The following is a 16,118-nucleotide window of genomic DNA, read 5'->3' on the forward strand; positions in this document are numbered from 1 at the left end:
TATTAGAGAGGTTGAGGCGCACGTTTTAAACGTGTAAACGTGTACGTGTGACGTTCGGCGCCACTTTCCCGTAAGCCTAAAAGTTTGACAATGGTGTTTGGATAGTCGGTGGAATCACGCTCGACATTTCAAACATCATCGTCAAACTTTTAGGCTTACGGGAAAGCGGCGCCGAACATCACACGTACATGTTTACACGTTTAAAACATGCGCCTCAACCTCTCTATTGGCAACATTATCTCTAGTTATTTTGCCAGAATTACTATTTATATTATCATCAATCATAATACACATCAATAACCATGTATTGAAAAGAATACATTTTTTGTTTGTTAAAAAGTTTTAAAAACTCAAGTTGTAGGAATATATTTATAATTCTACATTTTACTTTGTCTTTTTATCATCATGGACTCTGATACTAAATTTAATTACTTGGATGGAAGATTGTAATGATGTATTAGACTAATAGATATAACGGAATAACAAGTGCATATCTATTCAGATAGATTATATTTAGGACAGATTATATCTATTTTAAGATTATGATATATAGGTTCCCATACTATCCAAAAGTAGAATGTTCCTATTTCCATAGGAACATTCTACTTTTGTAAATCAAAATGGTATAAAGTGAAGAAGCTGTTACCATTAGTTTATATGGAAAAATTTTTTGAGCATTTCTAGACTCAAAATTTTTACTATATAATACTAAATAAAATAAAATAATACTAATATATAGTAAAATCAGGAATAATTAATAAACACAGAGCCTATATAAAGTAGACTGTAAATTCAATGTAGTTAGTGAAACTACATCAGAACTACTCTCTCCTGTAAGTAACCTTTAAAGTATTAAACTGCCTTCTCTGAAAAATTGATCAATCCATCCAAAACTGCCTTTAAATTTCACATTTATGATATTTTCTTTGTCACTGTTCATTCTTTCTGCTTCAGTTTATTGAAAAGATTTATTTCTTCTTGAAGATAATATAATGGAAATGCCTTGCCTTGTAAGCCTGTCAGTCCACTCAAACAATAGACTTTTCATTTAATTTTTGCTAACAAATAAATGCACAGAATAAATTGACATTAAGTACATATGATCACAGACATAGTTCAAAGCTGGTGGTTTGATGCTGAATATGATTCCCAGGGAAGGAGTTCGGAGATGCTTGGGATGCACAATGTCTATAAAATGGCTCTCCACAAACAGATATTAAATGCTATTTTTACTTTATACTTTTTTGTTGTAAAAGTGAAAATTATCTTTGGGTTTTGTTCAGTTAGTGAAAATAGATACTAATATAGGTCTTCCATAAAAGTAAAGTGGCATAAAAGCAAACTTTCATAAAATGGGGGATATCTGTATATGTATACATATACACATAAAATTTTGTAATAACATATGTAAGGCAGAGAGAGAATAATTATTTGGATTCTGAATTATTTTTAATAATATTATCTATGATAGAGATATTAATCTTTTTTTGAAAAAGATATTAAGTAATGAAGACTAAGCTAACATAATGCCTTCTTTTTGATAGTTCAAATTACCTCTAACTGTTTAGTGATTTCTTTAATTAATTTAACATAAATATGATTATATATAAATTGTCACTCTCAGTTTTGTAATTATTGGACAATTTCGATGACAAAATTTGCGATGCGTTTGTAGTTATTTGGCATGGTCTTTTATTGTACAGAGTGATCATGATGAAAAAGTAGGTGTTCAGAGTTTTCTGTAGAAAATCTCAACAAAATTAGATATATTACTGTCATATGTATTAGTTTCAATTGTCAGCAAAAAATTTTACTTCAATTCGGCCACTAGTGCAAAATTTGGTGGTGCTGTCCCCGTAATCTGCATATTATATGTTTTCTGGGTATTCAATTTCAGGTATTAAAGGAGTCATAAAATATTCTTCACAAATTTTTGTCAGATGGACAATCACAATGTTCACTTTACTTGATCTTGCATCATTTGTGAAACTCTTCTAATGATTAGTTTCAAATTCCAAATCTGTAATTGAAATAAATTTATTTCTCTAACTCCTAAAATTTATATAATATAAATAGTATAATTGCCAGGACAATAATAAAATATAATAATAATAATAATTGCAAATTAGAAGTAACAATAACAATTACTAATAATTACTAATACTAAATAACAGTAAATAAACTATTTTAATAGTTTATTGTTACTTCTAATAACCAAAATGTCTTGTCCTTTATTGAAGTGTGAAAGGATGCAATTTGTTGTTTATTTTCATTTTTGATGCCTTTGTTTCATAATGACAGTGGTTGTTTTGCACAGATGTATGCCTATGCTTATATATCAATCCATATTTTTTCCCAAAGAAAGTTATAGTTTACCATTAAATATTTTACATCCAGAATTTTCTAAATTAAAGTTTGCAAATATTTGTAATAAATATGGAAACTTTTTTTACAACATTGTGGAGACAACATAATTAATTAATCACTAATCACTTGCTGAAAACCATTTATTTAAAGATAAACAAATGGTTTCAGTCTAATTTATAGACTATATTCAGGTGCGATTTCAATTGTTACAACATAGGTCAACATTAGAAATATGGAAACTATAATTTTTAAATCAAAATTTTAAAAATATAAATAAAAATTTAGTTATTAGCTGAAAAATCATTTAATTTTATTTTTTTGGATTGAAACAGGATGGAATGAAAGTTGAAGAATGGTAGAATTAATCATTTTTGTCCCTAATCCAATCTTAAATATTAGAGAGGTTGAGGCGCATGTTTTAAACGTGTAAACGTGTACGTGTGACGTTCGGCGCCACTTTCCCGTAAGCCTAAAANTGACTAATTTTTGAATTTTTCAGTAATTTTAAACATTTTATCAATATTTTGCATACATATCAGTGTAATAAAGTTATATTGGCCTTGCTCACTGGTATGAAATGATTGAGTTGAAGCAAACTTCTTATTTAAAAAAATGAAATATTACAATCAAAAGTGGTTGTTAAATAAGTTTTCAGAAAATTCTGAAATTTTGAAAAAGCAAAATATTTTATTTAGTATGTGGTGTCAAAATTAATTTTCAATACTTAAGTATGTGGATTACTGGTCTACGGCTTAATGGCCCCACACTGGTAGAACCATTAAGTTGCGGGCCAGTAATCCACAAATTCTCTTAAGCTGCGCAAAAAGCTTGGATCCCAATTTTTTGACATTATATGTTTTGTTATTCTTAAATAATAATTTATTATTAATTTCAAGACTGTTAATCAAAAAACATTTATTTTTTCATTATTTATTGTAATTTATGCATTATCAAAAAATATTTAAGCTGTGGTTAAGCATCCCAATTACTGTGGCTTAATGGCCCTACACTATAGAGCACATGATATCTGAATGATTGATTTAAATGCCATCTGCCTATTTTTAAAGATATTTACTGTTATTTATTTTCTCTGCGTTATTTTAAATTAAAACATTTCCTTTTGTTTTACTATTGATTATTCAAACAAATATTCTAAACCCGATATATAACATAATAACCGTCGATGGTTAAGTAGTTAGCTTATATACGCTGGAAGAGGAGATCGGGCTGGAGGTCCGGATAGCGTAACTGGCAACGCATCTGCACGGTAAGCAGGAGTTGTGGGTTTGAGTCCCGCTCCGGGCCGATTTTTTTCTCCCAGCGGTTCTAAATTATTTAAATTAATTAATTAATTTATAATTATTAATATTAATAAGAGATGGCGCCTAACGCCTACCTCTAAAGCCAAATTGGTTATGTAATTCATTTAGTAATTAGCCTAAAAACTAGCCCGATAGATTTTCGGCATACGATTGGTATTTAGTTATATTGATTATTCTTCATTAAATTTTTTTAATATGTAAAGTTATTTAGTCAAATAAAACTTTAATTTTTAATAAATAATATAAATTGTAACACATATAGAAAATGCTATGATGTGAAATATTAGAGTTGAGCTGTTGAAATAATCCAATAATATAATAAACACTCAATGTATTATCTCTAGGAAAGATGTTTTTATAGTCAAAATTGAATTCATTTGAAGGTGGAAAACGAAACAAGATTTCATTTTTATCCATTTTGAATCTTTATTTTTACGTAGTAACATTTCATCTCTATATATGTTTTCATTGTTTTATGAAATAACAATGAACTTTAAAAAGAGTAAATAAATAAGGTTACACATTTTTCTGTTTTAATAATTGATTTATATGATTTATCTTCTAAATCTTTGTTTCACTGCATCTGATTTCTGTGTGCATACTGATGCTTCTCATACCCCATTCACACTGTAAACTTTAAATAGTATTAAATTAAGTTGCATTACTAAAAACAAAAACTAACCATTTGCATGTATTATGAGATTAAAGTGGCTTATTTCATATCATTCAGATTCTCTGTCATTAATATAAAATAATTTACAATTAATAAGTCAAGAAACTATCACAAAAATTTGTTAAATTCGAAGGTGGCATGACATTCACTTTAGAATTTGATTAAATTAATAAGTCTTTAATAGGAAATTAAAGTTATATGTAACACAATTATCTCAAAAAAAGTTATATGTTCAGAATTTCTTAATCATAAACTGTTTTGAGGAAAAGGGAGTCAAAGTTATATCGGGTTTACAAGTACAGTAGAACTTGTCTAGTAGAAAATCTCTATCTCCAGTAAAAACTCTTTAGAATACAACTCTTCAGTCATTCAGGAATATTGATTTACCTAGAGTTTGACAGGGATATGCTCACTATGAAAACAATGCGGCATCTTGCTCGTTCCTATTGCAAACAATTACAGTTTATCACATGCACCACAAGGGACAGTTTGGTCATGCATTCTTTGGAGTGTTTGTCTACAGTTCAGGTAGCATCTTTGAAATTGTGAGCTTTATTCAATAATAGCTCCCAAAATAGTCCTAAGTCATCAGCATTGAAAATGTCTGCTAGGTTATATTGGTGTAATATTACCAGCAGAATATTGGTTTCTCAATCAACAACAACAAAATCAAATTGATCATTAGCATGTATGGAGTATTGACCAGTCTAGTTTCTGGAGCAACTTTTTTAAGTTTACAAGGAAAATGTAAAAATAATGACAAATCTCTTCAAAATCCAATTTCATACAGCCCTTAGACATCAAAGATTTCAGGATTGTGTAAAGGTTAGGTGAAATCCTTCAAATACTTTCAAAATTAATAATTACATTTTTATTATCAAAATGATCAGTTTTGCATATAATTGTTTTTATGTTCACCAAAATTTCAATCTATGCTGACTTATGCATCACAAAAATCTGACTATACTGTTCCAGAAGCTTTTAAGTATTTTCAAAATGTACTACAGATTAATTATGATATGTATTAACAGTGCTTTCAGAATTATAATATGATAGTTCATTGTCAAATGTAGCTGCTGCTGCTACTCATAGACAAGACATTATCACTCTATCACTTGCTCTTATGAACATTTTTGTACCAGAACATAAATCCAATACGAGTTAAAATTGGTTTCTTTTTCTTGAAACTTGTTTATGATCAAGGTATTCCAATTATTATGTATAACTTTAATTTTGCACAAAAGTTTATTTTAAACATAAAATATTTAAGTTAAGTAGACTTTTGTCTTTCCTGATAAGTTTGTCTTGGAAAACAAATCAAGCAGATATACTTTTTCAAATTTAAATTGAAAAAGAATGCATGACCAAACATTTAAGTTGGTTTTATTCATGTCATGTTGCTTAAGCTGCTTTCTGATGTAAACTGACTTAAAGTGTACAATATGAATAGAGTATAACAATGTCACTGAAATTGACATATTCTATCTTCATTCTTAGAGAACATTTTTCTGTGTTTGGCTTGATACTATTTAAAATAATGCCTGTTAAAGGTTAGATTTTGAAATAGCATAAATTCATTAAACTTAATTATTTCTTTTTAGTTATAGTCAGTTTAGCAAGAAAATACTAAATCAATTGCATTATTTTCTATGATTCATTTATCTATAAAAATATAATAAAACAATGATGAAAATGTCTTAAAGATTTCTGAAACTTACATAGAAGTGAAAATTATATATAGTGTATATAGAAAAATTATTAAAAATTTAGCATTGTTTTAATAGTAATTTACTTAAGAACAACTATCCATGAGCTAAGCCAAAAATAAAGATATTTTTGGTTTTCTTACCATATATTAACATAATTACTACTTTATAAGATGTAGTTTTTCCAAAAAAATTTTCAGAAATTATTCTTTTTCTGATAAAGTGATCATCAGTTGTTGGAATAAACATAGGAAAACTGACAAATTATATGAAGCCAAGCCAAACTTTAATACATGGGGCTTAGACTGATCTGAATGAAATGCATATAATTATAAATTATTATATAAAGAAATAAATGAAAATAGCCATTAATTTTACATATAAAAATTATCAGCCTATAGCAAATAAGTGGAAACATGATGGAAACAAAATATGTCATTTTTTTTTTCTAGTACCAAATTATCAATCTAGCTATATCTATTATTTATTTTTCTTTTTTCATTACAAGCAAAATCAGTTAATTAAGCTAAATTTTAAATTTACCTTAAAATTTGTCAGAATTAATATTATGAGGGTAATACAAGCTATTTGTAGCTTTGTTATTATGTAAATATAGACAAGCTTAATCTCATTAATTTGTTAGCATTCACAGATATGAAGAACTTTTGCTGTAAAATGGTTAAAAGTGCTTAACTCAACCATAATCTTATCTTTCATAACTTTTCATTACAATTTCATTTCTTATTTCCCCAAAAATGAATGTTTTTTTCCTAAATAATTTTTGCCAAATTATGATGTTTTTAAAAACAAGAAAATGTATTATATTTTATACATTGTTTCCTATTCATATCAAATTGCTTTCACTTGTGTTCCATAAAAAATAATTTATAAATTTTGTTCAAAAGTTATCATGAAAGTGTGAATTTTAATTAAGAACTCCTGTTTAAAACACATTAAGGCATCCATTTAAAATTTTGTTTATATTCTAAATACTGAAGAGGACATTTGTAAAATGCTGAAAGTACTTACATGCATTTGGGTTAAACTAAATTATTTCTGAAAGACGGTGCGTATTTATAAATTTTACTAATTTGGCACTGAGTATATTCATCAGCTTTATTAAAAACAGGAAATATAATTTTTCTCTATCATAACTATTGTATAAAAATTAAAAATTCATATTACACTGTTTTATCATAAATCCAAATATTTTATAATAAATATTTACTTAAATATAATCCTAATTCATTTCTACCCATATAAATAAGTTATAAGTTGGAAATACTGTATAAAGAAATGTTTCAATTATTTTATATTTTATTTATATATTTATAAAGGTATCAGCTGCACAACAACTGCAAAGTGGTCATGGTCCTAAAACTCCTACAAATACACTTCCCCAGACACCTGGTAGTTCTGGGGAAAAGCGCAGAGATAAGGAACGGAAGATTGGGCACAGAAGAGTTGATGAAGAAGGGCAGATTACATATAAAAAGGTAAAATGTATTTCATAACTTACATTTAATATCAATTTTATATTATGTAAATATATATATATTATATTACATAATATGTTATATACATAATATATGTATACACATTTATTATGTTGTTATAATTTTTATTAAAAAATTATGCGTCTTAATTTCTTTTCTTTTTATTTAATCTACACATAAATATTATTATTATTTTTAACTTAAAATTATAATTATATTGTAGTACAGTGTAATAATTACTATATTTTTTCTACAGATACAAACCACACAACTTATGGAATCTATTCAACTTGGTATTAGTTATGCGGTAGGTAGTCTAGCATCAAAACCAGAAAGAGATCTTCTAATGCAAGATTTTGCTATAGTAGAATCAATTTCATTTCCCAAGTAAGAATTGTTTTAAAAAAATCTATAACTTATAATATAATAGAATTTAATTTGATTATATTAAAATGTGTGATTCTAAATTTCAGAGATGGAAGTAATATAACACCAGCTCACCATTACAGTGATTTCAGGTTTAAAGCTTATGCTCCTGTTGCATTTCGATACTTCAGAGATCTGTTTGGTATTCAACCTGATGATTTTTTAGTGAGTTAATTTTAATTTATTTTTAAGTTTTAAGATCCTTTGCATATTGATATGATTGTAAACATTACATTAAGAAAATATTTTTTTAATCAACAAAATTAATTTTTAAGTTTGATATTTTTAATTTTAGTTATCATTATGCAATGAACCCATGCGGGAGCTTACCAATCCAGGTGCCAGTGGAAGTATATTTTATTTAACCAATGATGATGAGTTCATAATAAAGACTGTACAACATAAAGAAGCAGAATTTCTACAGAAACTACTTCCAGGATATTATATGGTAAGTTTTTCTGTTTTATTTGTCTACTTCTCTTTTGACAGAGAGAATTTTTTCTATTACAATTAATCAATAATATTCTGACAATTGAAAATGATGACTAATGCAAGATTTTTTAAGTCTGTAAAGTGAGAGGTGCAGTCAAAAAGTTCCAGGACTGATGACATTGCACTGCAATTGGCCATGTGCTGAACTTTGATGGCTACAGGGACTGCCTTTTTATGGAGGCTACACCTCTGCAATAATTCAAATTTGTTGGCCAACTTCAAGTGAAGTTTTACTAAACAATGAATAGTTATTCGTTGTTTAGTAATGGCAATGTCATCAGAGAATGTTTTAGCCAATTTTCATTATTGCACAGCCATAGACTTTTTAACAAAGTTGTCTCTGTAGATAGGCTGACCATAACATTTACAATCTAACCAGCAACACATTACGGAATCAGTGAAAATGGGGTCTAAAACTGACAGAAATTTGGTTATTTTTTTAAAATTTATTTATTTATTAATCTATAAATTGGTGCTTTTATATTGGCATGTTAATAAAATTGTTGTATTCAAAGATTGATTCTACAACCAAATAGTAAAACCAGGGACAACCTAGTGATTATGAAGATGATGATAGTTTTTTTTTGGTATTTTCTGTATTTTTATATTTTATTAAATGTAAATATCTTTGGCCAACTTAAAATGAACATATATTAGAGTTGACAATACTTTCCTTCTCATAGTATTGTCGTCATTTTTTGAGTAAATAACTATTTTTAAAGTTAATTGTTCATCTTATAAAGTGGCAATCCTATTTAGAGATATAAACTTTAAAAAAGTTTTCCTGTTAAGGAAGAATTTTTTTGGATAAAATTCAAAAAATTGTTTCTTGTTATGTAAATAAATCTAAACTGTGGTTATAAAAATACACAATTCATTCACAGTCTTATATATAAAATTCTTTTAATTCTGTCTCTAAATATTTGTATTGTATTTTTAATTTCTGCTTATATTATTATAATACAGTAGAGCATTGATTATCCAAATGTTGTTGATCAACCGAAACGTCAATTAACCGAAAGCTTTCCAGTCAGCAAATTTAAATTTCTCTAGTGCTCTGGTGCTGCAATCTTGGGCTACTCCAATATTATTTTTGTTGGTGTGCGTGTTTTAGCTGGCAGCACTGGTACATCCATGAGAAGGTACTTATGGACGTGCCAGGATTTGAACAAATTTCAACATAGGATAGGTTAATATATTTTTTCATACATAATTGGTTATCCGAAAAATTTATTTTCCAAACAATCCCAGTCTCCAAATGATTCAGATAATCAATGCTCTACTGTATTTCTATTGCTAGTTTTTTTTCTTTCTTTTTAAATGGACACTGTTTTTCATATCAATTTTCACATTTTAATATTTAATTCAACTTTAATTTAAAATGCTGCTATTTTCTCCCTTGTTTTGTCTTGTGGACAATAAGATAGGCTTTTTTTCCTTATCCATTGTGGGTTCAGTTAGTCCACAATATGGGCAACATGATGGTGAGAGTTGAGGCCATATCTGTATCTGAGACTTACTCTTTGTGAAATATTTTGGGATGATTCATCCAGATTGAATTCTGGGTTCCCCAGAGTGGTAGATTGATGCCTTAACCCTCTTGGTCATCTGGCTGTCCAATTTGTAATGCTATCACCAATTTTATATATACTCCACTTTATTTTTATACACTTATACTAGCTAAATAAGCAGAATTTCCTATTTCTAAATGAGTTTTAAATTTATAATTAGTCTGTAATGTTTGTAATAGTTATTTTTCTATTAACAATTTAAATTTTATATCAACTGCTTAAAACTATTAATATTTTTAGTCAACTTCTTCATATTTAGTTGTTTCTTTTAAAGCCACACTAACAGCCATATAATATTGGGTTATATTCTGGCAATAATAAATATATGGCAGTTGATGTAGCTTTATTGTAATAAATCAGGTTTCAGAAGATGTATATATTTATTTATTTTTAGTTTCATACTTTACTTAAATGCATGACTATTTTTATAACTTTGAAATAAATGTTGATGTGCATGCTTTTTCTTTATTACAGAATCTTAATCAAAATCCTAGAACACTATTACCAAAGTTTTTTGGTCTTTATTGCTACCAGGTAAGACTTTATATTAATAATTCAATATAAATATTATTTAAAATTTATTTAATATACCTTACTATTTTTTTAACAGTGTGGCGGTAAGAATGTAAGAGTTGTCGTAATGAATAATCTTCTTCCATCTTTTATTAAACTTCATCAAAAATACGACTTGAAAGGTTCTACTTACAAGAGAAAGGCCAACAAATATGAACGTAGTAAACAATCTCCTACATACAAAGATTTAGATTTTCTTGAACACCATCCAGATGGAATATTTTTAGAAGCTGAAACTTATAGTGCTTTAGTAAAAACAATACAGCGAGATTGTAGGGTTAGTATTTATTCATATTTTAATATAAATAATTTTAACGTTGATAAAATAATAAAAAATATAGTAAAACCTGTTTTAAAATTGAATCTGAATGAAACAAACCTCCCTAAAGACAACAAAGTCACTCCATTCCAAAAAATTTTTGTGTTAAATTCTGTATAAGATAGAGAAATATCTAACATGGAAACAGTAGAGGTTTTTGGGTATGAAAAATGTAACTTAACTTGTGTTCAAAGCTTCTTGTCCTATTCAATTGTTGTAGACTACTTTTTAAATCTCACAACTTGACAAATGTAGCACTTATCATACAGGATATATGTTTAGAAGAGAGTGGCAAAATTAATCATTATAATTGTCATTTTTGTATGCATTTTGGGTCTAAACCCTCTTTCAGCTCTTGACAACTCTTTTAAAAATTGGTCCTGTGTAAAGTCACAAGGAAAATATATTTTTAATTTAATGTTAACACATAAAGGCATATATATATATAATAATGCTGAGTGAGTACTAAATATATGATATGAAATTTTTTTTAAAAAAAAACAAAAAATTTAACTAAAACTACTGCAGAGTGCAACATTAATCCCTGGTTATCAAATTAACTTGTTTGCTGTATAAAGATTTGCATCCATGAAGTGTAAAATATATACTAGTAAAAATTTTTGGGAACAACAACTTTTTGCGATTGAAAATTTCTCAATTCTTGCATTCGAATACTCCTATCTTTGGTTGGAATCACATTGGATAAATTTGGATTATGCCTAGTAATGAAATTTTTTTTAATGTATGTAAAGATTTTATTATAAAATAAAATGAATGTTGCTGGTGACATTTATCTGGTGTAGTTTAAACATAAAATAAATAAAAAAATACTAAAACCTGTTCAAACTGAAACCTGCCAAAATGGAAAAGTAACTGGATACTGTGCAGTTCAGACTATATAGGTTTCTTTTGTCCTATTCAGATGTCCTAGATGACACTGGGATTCATAGTTGTTGAATCGGGTGGTTCCTGCAGTAGGTAGAGCTGATCTTTGGCTTGTATGGCTTCTTCCAGCCACAGAGTCCAACATTATTTGGTTGATGCTTGTGGGAAGACAATGTCAATCACTTTGGTGGAAGGAGACTGTTGATCTTCACTGAGGGTAAAGACAGTCAGTCTCTTTGGTGGAAAAAGACATTGTCATACCCTGAAAAAAGACTGAGAAGAATTGGAGTTCAATGGTCAAATCTCTTGGAAAGGGAAAGACATTTATTCACACTCTGGGAAATGACAACTCTATGTCCTATTATACATTTTCTGACCCAAACCCAATGTTTGATTCAGATCTTTCTTATTGGTTACTGTTTTGTTTCTAGAAACTGAATTTGAATTAGAGGAGGTGGACATCTTCCTCCACCCTTATGTTGGGTTATCACTCTCTGAAGTGTTTAATTGCAATTTTTCCAGTATGATAGACCATAATTAGGGGAAGATATGTTTTCACTTTCCATTCTAGAAGTATGCAGCTGTGAATAAGAGTTTTTGCTCAGTAATTTGACACACACAGTTTTTTTTATGTATTGGAATGGGAAGACAAGATCAGATCTCTTGTTTACAATTTCTTCTTTCCTATCATTTAACTCACTCTAATTCTATTTCTCTTAACAACACATTTCCTTTCTATTTTGCACCTTTCAAAAACAGAAATATTTTACATAGATACTTTCCCATGAGTAAGGGAATACAGTAACAACTGAGGAAGTTCAGGCCTCTCAGATAATTCTGACATGGAGTGGTCTGTCATTAGGTCACATTTTTGGCTCTATTAATATAATTTTTTTTTTTTAGTTTATATTTGTTATAACTGTAATACTTTGATTTTTATAATGTACTGTTGTTGTAACTTTTGATTTTTGCATTTTGTATAATGTTCAGTTTTGTTTATATATTAATTTAACTGCTGTACAAAGAATTATTGTACTTTGTACAAAATTAATAATAATAAAATCATTCATAAACAATTATGATTTTTTTTATAATTTTTATCACAGAAATAATTATTTCAAAAGTCAAAAATATGTCAAAAAAATCGAATCTTAAAAAGTATATTACTGAATAGTAGTTTTTTAAAATATTTTATTTTTATTATTATCATCTTTTAAATTAGGTGCTGGAAAGTTTTAAAATTATGGATTACAGTATGCTGGTTGGAATACACAACCTGGATCAAGCTGCAAGAGAGAAAATGGTAAGTGCATTCATAAATTGGATTATACATACTTATTTGTAAATTATAAATAAAATTATATAAATTAAATGAAATAAAGTTTTATCTTCAAATTTACTTTCTCTTAAACTTAAAAACAAATTGTTTTGACTTCCTTGCATTCTTATTACTACAGTTTTCATTTACAAATATAAAAACTTCTGTATGATGTTTTCTTGTGGTTTTATTTAACTGTTTTTAATTATTTATAATATGTTTTTAAATTTCTGTTATTATTTGATCAATTTTGTAATAGTTTTAAGATCTTTGTTTCTGATAATTTTGCTTTAAATTTAATTATGATTCATTCTTTTATAATTTATATACATATACATACATATGTATTTCGAAGAGTAAGGAAAGAAGAAAATGCTTCATCATTCTCTGAAAAATTAGTATATTCAAAAAAACTTAAAAGTAGGCTATAGAAAAAAATTGCTTTGCTTATTATATATATAGTTGATGCAACTTACACAATAAAATTTTTATTAAAAGCAATGAAGTATTTTAAGGATTTCAGATTAAAATTATTTGCATCTTTGATTTTAAAGATTTAGTGAAAATAAAAAATATATAAAATTCATATAGGAGAATGCAGTTCAAAGAATAAACTGATTTAATGAGTATTTACATATATTAGTATATTATAGACTTTAATTTGGATTTTTTGTGCATTTTTAAAAGTCATGCACATCTAATTGTTTTGTGTGTGTATGTATATATATATATCAAAGTATATATATAATTAAAGGGGTTTCTTAATCCATTTGCAAAGTTATTTGTACTTAAATATCTTAATTTATTATTCATTTACACACACACCTTGTGCAGTAAGAAAAATAAATTTATTATACTGAAAAACACTTACCTTATTTCCTATTAGTAAGCATGCAGCATAATCATGCTATTATATGATAATTTTTTATATTAAGGTTTTTTATGTTGCAATATGAATCATATTTGTTTTTGTAATGACTACATATTTATAAGATTATTTAGGAATCAGTATATGTTAATAAACCAAAAATTATTTTAAATTAATTACATTGATTATGTGCAAGATGGATATTTAGGGAAAAAAGTATATATAGTCAAACCTTGGGTTTCAAACTTAATAAATTTTTAAAAGTTGTTTAAGAACCAATTTGTTCTAAAACAGAACAAATTTTCCCATAAAAAAACAATATAAAATGGATTAATATGTTTTCAACCCCAAAAACAAAACATTTGTTTTTAACTTCTTAGTTGTATTTCATGCATAAAAATGCCTATAAAGGCAATATATTAATATTTTATTTATGTATTAAAAGCAAAATGTTCCATCACCACCAATCAAAACTAACAGTTTACAAAAAAGTGCTACAAATAGACTCTGCTCTGACTGCCTGCATGAAATATAACCAAATCAGTCAATTTAAATTTTAGTTTCAGTTTTGGTGTAAAGGCCTGTTTTAATTATTATTTTTAAGTTAAGTTGTTATTTTTAGCTTTAACTGGCTACCTAATATTAATAAATATTAACTTAAGCATATTTAAACACAAATTCTTGAATGCCATTTATATTATGTGAATGTCAATTAATGCAGTTTTCGTTAATTCATTAATACATTCAACTGTAGCACATACCAAAAAATGGAAATAGTATCTTACCCACATTCACACTGAAATGTAAATTAAATAGCAACATCATCGACGATTCTTATAGTGATGCGAGGCAATATCGGCACTGCTAACTTCTGAATTGGTAATCCTATTGTTAATTGGTCAGGCCATCGACTTTCTTCAACATAGGAAGTATAGGAAGTTGACTATTGGCGGCAAGCTGTACTGAGTAACATGTTAGTCAACTGGGGCAAAAATGAGCTCAAAATTTTGTTTGTAAATCAAATTATTTGAAAAACAAGGGGTTTGAAACCTGAGGTTTGACCATAATTAAAAATTTTAATAAGAAATTACTTTTTAAAAGTAAAGAATAAGTATTAAAATAAACCATTTATAAGTTATCAACATTTCAATTTTTATTGCAAAATATACTTGTTTTAAACTATGCTTGTCTAAATGCATATTAAAATAGACATAAATAGTAATATGTAGATAGATATTAAATCACAACTAATTATTTACACATGATCTAATAACTTATAATACTTTTGAATCAGGAACAACGATATGGTAAAATGGAGCAGCAGAAATTTTTGTATGGAAATGATAACGAGGCAACTTCGAAAGGATCTAGTATGTATTGAAAACTTTTACTTTATTAAAAAAAAATTTATTTAGAAATATTGATGTATTAAAACATAATCTTTTATATATAGGTACTCAAGTGACAGCATCAGGAACAAGTCTTACTCGTAGCAAGTCTATCAATAAACAGCGGCTGGCCGCATTTTCTACAGCAATGGAATCAATTCAAGCAGAAGTTGAACCAGTTGATCACGATGACGATGTTCCGTAAGTTTCAAAATAAATTTTTAACATGTTTGTTAATTCCAAAACTTCTTTCAATTAGTTTTATAATAATGATGATAGTTAAATTCATTTAGTATTACTTAAATCTTTTGATAATTTTTGCTTTTTCCAAATTTAGATATGAAGAATTAAACAAAATGTTGTTAAGAAAATTTAATATTCTGATACATATTTAAATTAATTTGAAAATGGTTAATTTCAGTGGTTATTTCATTTCTAAGAAATTGAAAAAATAAATAAAGTTAAATTGTACTGAAGCTGGTTCTCTTTTTAAACTTTCATGAATTATTTTTTTAAAAACTTAAAAATTATGGGAATATTAATACCAATAGTAGATGATTATTATAGATTGAAATGTGTAATCATTAATGAATTTATTAATAAAAAATTTATTCATAAAAGATGATGTAATTTAGTAAATTCAGCTTAAATTATTGAATTATTATGTCATATTCTTAATCTATTGTATATTTAAAAAATATATATATATATATA

At 27.0% G+C, this 16,118-nt stretch overlaps 1 protein-coding gene across 2 annotated transcripts in view; it reads left to right on the forward strand.

Annotated features, from left to right (window-relative positions):
• The window catches only part of LOC111622167 (phosphatidylinositol 4-phosphate 5-kinase type-1 alpha-like), a 95,147-nt gene that overhangs the window by 38,825 nt on the left and 40,204 nt on the right, over positions 1-16,118 (forward strand). For both annotated transcript variants that reach the window (XM_023364509.1, XM_023364516.1), the window contains exons 3-11: positions 7,406-7,564; positions 7,821-7,951; positions 8,038-8,155; positions 8,286-8,438; positions 10,528-10,587; positions 10,664-10,903; positions 13,053-13,133; positions 15,311-15,386; positions 15,470-15,605. In XM_023364509.1, the coding sequence (XP_023220277.1) occupies positions 7,406-7,564; positions 7,821-7,951; positions 8,038-8,155; positions 8,286-8,438; positions 10,528-10,587; positions 10,664-10,903; positions 13,053-13,133; positions 15,311-15,386; positions 15,470-15,605 (1,154 nt within the window). The remainder of the gene's footprint in view (positions 1-7,405; positions 7,565-7,820; positions 7,952-8,037; positions 8,156-8,285; positions 8,439-10,527; positions 10,588-10,663; positions 10,904-13,052; positions 13,134-15,310; positions 15,387-15,469; positions 15,606-16,118) is intronic.

This window comes from Centruroides sculpturatus, unplaced genomic scaffold (genome assembly GCF_000671375.1).
Source record: "Centruroides sculpturatus isolate CEXI.00-Female unplaced genomic scaffold, Cexi_2.0 scaffold14, whole genome shotgun sequence".
NCBI lineage: Eukaryota > Metazoa > Arthropoda > Arachnida > Scorpiones > Buthidae > Centruroides > Centruroides sculpturatus.